The following is an 8709-nucleotide window of genomic DNA, read 5'->3' as shown; positions in this document are numbered from 1 at the left end:
TATATATATATATATGGGGGGGTGCTCGACTTTTCACTTTAAATATGAAGCATCCTTAGCAAATAGGCGAGAATGGTCACCCTCCCCTCCAGGCACATAGATGCTATCATTGCCTGCAGCATCTTTACAAAATGGTTTCTATCTAAGCAAAACATAATTATTTAGTTGTTTATTTTCCTAAGAAATAACACCTACCCTTCGAAATACTGCTGATAACTCAGAAGGAAGTGTTCACCTTAACTGGGAGTCCTCGGGACTTTCCTCTTTAAACCACAGCATGGTTTGTGACTCCAAGGAAAGTTTTCTAATGGTCACATGAGCAGCTTCCGTTCTTAGTAAAGCCATGGGCCATGGAACATGGCTCTGATCCTGTAGTTCCTTCCTTACCTAGGAACCCTGTGATGAGTGTGCAAGACAGGTGTGCATATGCTTGTTGCACACTTATAAGCACAAGATTATGGCAAAAGAGAACGAGAGTGTACCGTTTAGTATTTTGATGAAAGAGTAACAATTGCTTCCAAATATCATGGAATGCTGTGAAAATACACCTGATACTGTTTAGAAAGACATAGTGTGATTCTGTCATGGACTGTAATGAGGGTAGAGATGGCTGTAAGTTAAAATATAATGGCATTCCAGAGAAGTTTGTTTTGAATTAAGATTGGTAACTTAACGTCTCAACCTTGAACATGTGAGACCAACCCTGTGTACCCACTAAGTACTGGGAAGATCATCATCTTGTCATTCCTAAAGACCAGAAAGGAGCAAACTGTTCTAATTCCCTGGACAGAGATGTTGTCCCTTATATTTTACAAAATATAAACATGGTTGAAGAGAATAGTAGGTAATTTTCTCAAGATCCTAATAGCTTGCAGTATAAATGTTTCCATACAAAAATTTCCATTTTAACATCTTCTAAGTAGGGTCCCAGCATACACACACACACACACACACACACACACACACACACACACACACACTATTGTTATAACATAATGTTGACTTTAGTTCTTTAGGAAACACACTGACACAGTCTCTCAAATCTTATCCTGTCTCTGGTGATAATTTAACACAACAAAGATAAGAAAGAAGCCTTTAGAAAATTTGCAGAAACCTTAGAAATGTGAGTTGGGGTTATCCCCAACATTATGTAGTGTGATGCTTTTGTGGTTTTAAAAACTAATAATATCATCTCCTATGAATCTACTGCTATGTTCTAAGTTATCTTCTTAAATTTTGCCTTAACATCAAAATCTAGAAGGTTGTACCCTTCCCCAACTCAACTTCGTGTAACTAGGGATACAATACTGCTTATCTAGCCATGATCACCCCTGAAAACCTCATTTGCTTGTCCGTAGTCACTTGTTTCTGAAGCCTAGAGACTGTAGTCTAAAGCTAGTGACTAGTACTAAATAGTATTTTAAGCCAATGAGTTACAATGATATATATGACTGTTAGTTCAGACTCTAAATACCCAATGGTAATGATTACATATTCAGTTCAGTGAGACCTATTCAACTGATTCATTAATAACTTTCTGGTTCATTTTGGACTTCATAACTAAAGTACCAGTCATCCTTGACTCTCAGTTTGTGTCCTCCTAGCAACAGAGCAGAAATGTCACTAGAGTTCACTTTGCTTTGGGCACCTTGTTCACTTTTATCCCTTTCCCCCCAAAATACAATAATATATTTCATCTCCCACCACTCTGCTGTGACTACTCTAGGCATGGTGTTTACATGTCCTAAATGTTTCTCACCAGGTACTTTGCAGGCAACCCGAGCCTTGATGGTAATTGGCATCCTGCTGGGGCTGATCGCAATCTTTGTGTCCACCATTGGCATGAAGTGCATGAGGTGCCTGGAAGATGATGAGGTGCAGAAGATGTGGATGGCTGTCATTGGGGGCATAATATTTTTAATTTCAGGTAAGAGAGGCTCCTCCTCCTTTATCTACTTTCCTCAAAGTAGTGTAGTTTGAAATCTAAATTTCTAACTTTTAGTTTCTTTGATTTATATTCTATTCACTGAATCTGAAACTTTAAAAAATACTCTACCATCTGAAGACATGAGCCTTATATTCAGTTTGCTTTCATCTTCTCAGTAAGAACCGGTGGAAATTTGACCTCTGTATACTTCTATCAAATACAACCATGAAGGACTCAAGTGCCTACTAGTTTCTTGGCCCAGTCTATTCAGATTCAGAAGATATTTTGATACTTAGCCAAAGAGTCTGAACCAATTTGATGTGATTCAGAAAATGCTATTTGGTTGTGATGGTGCATGGCTGTAATCCTAGCATAAGATGAGTACAGGGAAATGTGGAGTTCAAGGCCAGCCTCAAGAAAATATACATAATATGTGAATGGAATTGGATTGGGAAAGATGGGATTGTACCTAGTGGAGAAAGCTGGAAGGGGGGAACACTGTAGATGGACAGAGCTAATTTCACAGTAAGCACTATGTACCCATGGATCAGCCTGGGTACACTGGGAATATTAACAAGGTAGGAGATAAAGCTAGCTGAGCTAAGGAAGACCACAGTACGGAAAAGGATTTGAAAGCTCCTGACAAAGTAGACTAGGTGTTGCAGAGAAGACACATTCCAAAGATTACATCAAAGGCTGTAGTATCAGACCACACCCATCCCCATGACTCTCATAAGTACCATAAGCATATATGTATCCTCGTTCATTCTGGTATGGTTTCAGAAGTCTGGGTATCCAGTTCAAGAGCATATGTATAATCAATTTGCATGGTCAACTAGAATGATTTTATGTACCATCAAGTAATATAAAAGAAATAAAAGAAGTTATTTGTTTTGGATTTGTCAGTTTTCTGAACATTTATTATATAAATTGTGGTATTTCGAAATATATATAAAATTAGAATGATTAATGTATGTTTTTGTCATATACTCATTTTTGGAAATAACACTTTATATCCACTCTCCAGCATTTTTTCTTTATTTTCTTTTCATTTATTTTTTTTGGGGGGGGGTTGTTTTAAGACATGGTTTCTCTATGTAGCCCAGAACATCCTAAAACTCACTCTGTATTCCAGACTTAATTCAAACTAGCAGAGATCTGCCTGTCTCTGCCTCCCAAGTGCTGGGATTAAAAATGTGTGCCAGCATTACCTGGCTGCTTTCTAGCATTATTAAGGACTCTGTAGTCACTATATTGTACAAGAAACGTCTTGCTCTTATCTTCTTTTCTACTTGAAAGTTTGAATGTTTTGACAAACATCTCTAAGGATAAAAATAAGTGTTATAATTTAGACATTGGAGAGATGTTGAATGAGTGATGATGACCAACTCATTCCCTTTCATTACTGAATACAAAAATACCATGTACAATTGAGTTCCATTGCATAAGTCAACCCAGAGTGTCACCTCAGCAGATGATCCCATTGTTAGGGGTTGCCTTAGACCTGGGGAAGGAGGAATCTGAATGCTCTACTCCCTGTGTTAGTTAACTAGCTCTGGTTTTTGCTGCTTGACAAGAAAGTAAAAATTGATTTTGGGTTTTTCAAGAAGAATGCAGGAAGATTTTTATCTTACACTTTGTAAGCAGTTCTCTGCTGATATGAACATTTTGTTTTTCAAAAATAGTTTCATACACAAAATTACAGTACTGCAATCCATTGACATAGATTTTGAATAAGATGGATCTATCCGACTCTTTCTGAGTAGCAGTATTTGTGCCAGTGGCCTTGGACTATAAATAAATAAGATGTCATAAACCTCATAATCTAGACCCAACTTCAATCTAATATCTTTGTAATTCCTTGCAGAACGGTTGGCATAAATCATATCTAAGTCAAATTGATTTCCATAATAATAAAATAAAATGTCAGCACTGTTGATGAGATTCAATTCTTATAGAATACAATTAGGTTTAATAGTCTGTGTTTTTGTGCTCAGTGTCCCATAGTGATTAATGACCTTGCTTTGAATTTCTGTAGGTCTGGCGACATTAGTGGCCACAGCATGGTATGGAAACAGAATTGTTCAAGAGTTCTACGACCCCTTGACCCCCATCAATGCCAGGTAATTCTAGTCATGCATAAAATAGTTCATTCTCTGAAAAAAACAACCCCTTTGTGTTTGGCAGACTCCTGCCAGGGCCTTAGTTTCTCAGATTTGCTTTCAAGAATTGTATAGAAATTCATGTCACACTTGCAAACAATTTAAATGACCTGTGACTCATGTTAAAATGAATTGGATAATTGCTTTAACAGCCAGTACTGATGACAAAATGCACTTCAAAGGAGAAATGTTCTTATCTGGATTCTAGCCAACAATTTGTCATATCTTCTTTTATTTATTCCCCCAATATGAACAAAAATACTAATGTGCTGGACATCTTCTTCCTGGACTGTATCCTGATGTTTCTATATCTAATACCCATGATTGTTCAGAATTAAAATACAGGTTCATGAGTTATTAAAAAAACTTTTACCACCATAGTGGTTAACAAACAGTGCTTCATTCCCCATAATTTCCACATGAAACTATGATGTATCTTTTGTTTGTTTGTTTGTTTTTGGGTTTTTGAGACAGGGTTTCTCTGTGTAGCCTTGGCTGTCCCGGACCTCACTCTGTAGATCAGGCTGGCCTCGAACTCAGAAATCCGCTTGCCTCTGCCTCCCAAGTGCTGGGATTAAAGGCGTGAGCCACCACGCCCAGCTATGAGGTATCTTTCTAGTACACTTATAAGTCACTTTAAAATTTTGTCTTCCTGTCCCAAAAAACAAAAATAAATACATACATACATACATATATAAATAAATAAGTAAATAAATTGTCTTCCATTACAACCATAAAATGGACTTGACAAAGGTAACCTTTCTTAACAGTTCAAGTTTTACAAGTTCAGGACCTGAGTCTGAACTGTCAGGTAACAATGCTCTTTGATCAGCAACAAGACTTACTGTCTCATCGTCTTCCCATCTTTAAAGCTTAATAACTACATTCAAAGCTAGAATGTTAAGACATAATTACTGTTTGTGAGTGCTAGGCTGAATGAATGAAAAATCCCAGTGTTTGCAGAGATAAGTGTGTGCCTTTTTATACAGTCACCCACATACAGAAGAACATAGGCTGCAGTAGTTGCTGTAGTCTCACCCATCCTGTAAGATGTATAATGTAGAGACAGAAACTGCTGGAGGTCCAGTGGGCCACATTTTCAGCAGAGTAATATTAGGAGTGCATGAGTAAGCATTTTATAAATTGCCAGGCTCTGTGTCCTTGTCATCATAGGGTGGCACATTGCCCTGAACACCCTCCAGGGAAGCGAGTGGGACAATCTGCTTCCAAGAGAGGAAACTATAGCTGAGAGGCAATGCTGCCAGTTCAGAACTGCAGCTGCTGAGCCTGAGTCTGGACTCAAGCCCTGGGACTTGTACAGCCATTTTCTCTGTTTGATGTCTATGGTCAGTCACAGACTCCTCATCCCAGGAAGGTGGGAGTCAGCCCTGTGATATGCAGATATCTGACTTTCAAAAGATAGATTTTTATATTTTATTTTAACTATGTTCATGGATGGGTAACCATTCTTGTTACAGAAACGATTACTATTTGATGGTAGCTGACTTTGTAAGTGGCAGCCTAGGACTCTGGCCTGGTCCTCATTTCTCAAGTGCCTACACATCCTTTCCAAGCCTCCTTTGCTTGGAAAGGTCTTTGGAAATATTTGTGTAATTAAACTGGTATATTGCATGTCCTATTACCAATGTGCTGTTACAAATTATCAATAATTACAATGTAAACATTATTTTATATATGTGCTCACAAACATCTATAGCTAATGAAGAATTGTGGGATATATATAATTTTTTTTCTCTTGCCAATGGTCCTCATAGCAGCCTGTTGCTGTCTTTTCTTTCAGGTATGAATTTGGCCAGGCCCTCTTTACTGGCTGGGCCGCTGCCTCCCTCTGCCTCCTGGGAGGTGCCCTACTTTCCTGCTCCTGTCCCCGGAAAACAACCTCTTACCCAACACCACGGCCTTATCCCAAGCCAACACCTTCTAGTGGGAAAGATTATGTGTGACAGAAGCAAAGGAAGAGATCCTCCTGGAGCAAAAGCAAAATGGACATTGAAACTAGGATTGACATGAAAGTCTTAGACTTTTGATGATGGTTATCTGAACTGTGGTAGAACAAAAGGAAGCATATTTTTATACATCCCCATGGCTATGCGGGGCTTGGGTGTGCCTTACCGGTCATCTTTCCTGAGTACAGGAGGGAAGCCTTTTGCCTTTGAAATGCTGCTTCCCCCTGAGAAATCACACTCAAATGGGGATAAGGTGCTCCTTACATGTGTATACATATGTACAGATGCATATTTTCTATTAAAAATAGACAGTTAACAATCCCTTCTTCTCCTCATACTGTACCAACATACTTTAAATGACTCTAAAATATACACAATTCTGTATTGATTAAATAAGGCTTTTTGAGGTATTATTCTTTTTTCCCTATGAACATATGTGATCAGTCAAATATCACTTCTTTGATCAGCATTTAGTAACTTTGCCATAAGACCAGACTTCCTTACGAACTCAGACTGTGTTCTTTTCTTCCCATGTGTCTTCTTTACATCAAAATATTTAATTTTTTTTTTCAGACTGTTATTCTGAGGTTTGATTCTAACTCCCGAATCTAATAATGAATTTTGAGCAAACATTTTGAAGCTAAAAACCAGTAAGAATCCCATAGTCCTCCTGTTTCTCAGCTGTGGGGACCAACGTCCTAGACAGATGATGTTTTTCTGATGACCTTTCTGGACGGTCTTTGCACTTTGGTCTGGAGTTATCTTGTTTGCTTTAAAAATATTTGTTTCCCTGAGTGGCTATGCTGCTAACCCTGTTGTTGAAACAGTTTCATTGCCTGCATTTTTTAGGTACTTATTTTCCATCCCAGATCCTGCAAACTGCACTTCTCCTCTTCCCCCTCCCCTCAGCTGTCTAGTTTCCCCACATATAATTATCTGACAGTTTAGCTCTTTTCAGATAGGTGTGGTCTGTTTATCTGCACAAACTGCTAGACTTGCCAGAGTGGTAATCTAGTGACAAATATTCCCTAGGTAGCCGTGGACAATTTACAATCTTTATACCTCGTTTTCCCATCTGTCAAATTGAGATAATTATACTTAAGCAGCTGGTAGAGGTAATGCGAGTATTAATTAGTTGATATGACTCTCATTCTTTGAACATGAAATATGCCTAAGTAGTGTTTTTCCTTGCTCAATTAGCAGTTTTGAAGTCACTGAATAAGATCTACGCACATGCCTTCAACACTGTTCAGTATCTCTTTGTCATGAGTTGATTTCCTCCCATCCAGCTGTGCACAGCCTCTTGTTGGTGCTGTTTCGTTTTGACCAGTGCTCTTAATATTCTCATCCATAGGAAAGGCCCTTCAGCAGAGCAAGGTTTTGTAACACAAAGGGTGTTGCCATTGCCATTGGTAGACCTGGATTTGCATCTTGGCGCTATCACTTAATTACTGAGCTTGAGCAAAGGCACTTGGTTGCCCTACATGTATTGCTACATCTAGACAACGGGTTCATTAACTCCTGTCCTGCCTGTGTCGCATGAGTCAAGAGACACAGGCCTACATGGTTTTATATTGGAAAACATGTTAATCTATAAATTAATGGGTTTCGTGTTTATTTTTTCAAACAACTGGAAAGAGAAAAATGTTAAGTGTGTTTCATTCCTTAAGAACTCTCTCAAATGAGGAGTTCCTAAAGCTTACTAAGTTAAACTGATCTTAAGTCTTTAAGGCTTTTGGTTGGGAGTCAGTGTTTCAGCCTATGGTCCAAACTGGCCAAGAGATTCTATGTCACTCAAAGATCCTTCTTCCTTAGCCCTACAACTGTTAGGCATGAGCCCCTCCCACTGTTACACCCTGGTACTTTTGTTACTAAGCAAATGTAATGGCGAAAGTGTATGTATACTCTAAAGGCATATGAAGTGCTCTTTGTGAAGGGATACTTTCAAAGTTAAGTGGAAGCTGACTGTTCTAGGAGAGGTTAAGAATTCATGATAAAACCACATGGAAGAAGTTATAGAAAGAATGGAGTCTTATGTGAATTTGTACTATGTAAGTTTTACCGTATTTGTATGTGTAAAGTGATCATGCAAAGATGTTTTGCCACAGTTACTGTGCTTAATATGTAATGTAAATTCATAGAAATGATACTTGCAAAACTACACAAATCTATATATTCCAAAATAATCCCATAGAAATCTTATGTCAGAACTACCTGGTTTTGATATTTTTATACCCTGCTACCAAAGCTCGAAAGAGATCAGTTGATATCTGGGGGCTGCAATGGGAATTTGTACAAAGCACTACTCTTTTTCAATAAATTGTTTTTTTAATTAAAAAGAAAGAGCTTCGTGGACTGTTTCCTAATCATGGAGTTCAAGGCTGTTAATGTATGCAAGAGGGGAATACATGAGATAGGGTCCTGCTCACTAGGTTACTGGGGAAATTGGGGTTCCCTCTTGGGGGTCTTAGTCTCATTAGTAAAATAATCTAGAAACAGACTAAGAGAGAATTTGTTTGTTTGTATGGAAAACAGTTAGCAAACAAGCTGCAAATCTTTACATTTGCCAGGAAGAGGGAGGAGGAGAAGGAGTAGGACTAAGCCTTTAAGGAAGCAGACAGGATAAGTCAATGATGGAGGTCAGCAAGCAGTC

The 8709-nt window shown here is 38.4% G+C and overlaps 1 protein-coding gene across 1 annotated transcript in view; it reads left to right on the top strand.

The window, feature by feature from the left end:
* Cldn1 (claudin 1) overlaps nt 1-8392 on the top strand; it is a 15726-nt gene extending 7334 nt beyond the window's left edge. Inside the window, exons 2-4 of the mRNA XM_021209374.1 lie at nt 1763-1927; nt 3966-4050; nt 5891-8392. Coding sequence (XP_021065033.1) covers nt 1763-1927; nt 3966-4050; nt 5891-6053 — 413 coding nt within the window. The 3' untranslated portion in view covers nt 6054-8392. The remainder of the gene's footprint in view (nt 1-1762; nt 1928-3965; nt 4051-5890) is intronic.
* The last annotated feature ends 317 nt before the right edge of the window (nt 8393-8709 follow it).

Source organism: Mus pahari, chromosome 12 (genome assembly GCF_900095145.1).
Source record: "Mus pahari chromosome 12, PAHARI_EIJ_v1.1, whole genome shotgun sequence".
Lineage (NCBI taxonomy): Eukaryota > Metazoa > Chordata > Mammalia > Rodentia > Muridae > Mus > Mus pahari.
Note: the sequence above shows the minus strand (reverse complement) of the source record. Positions and strands in the feature narration are given on the sequence as shown.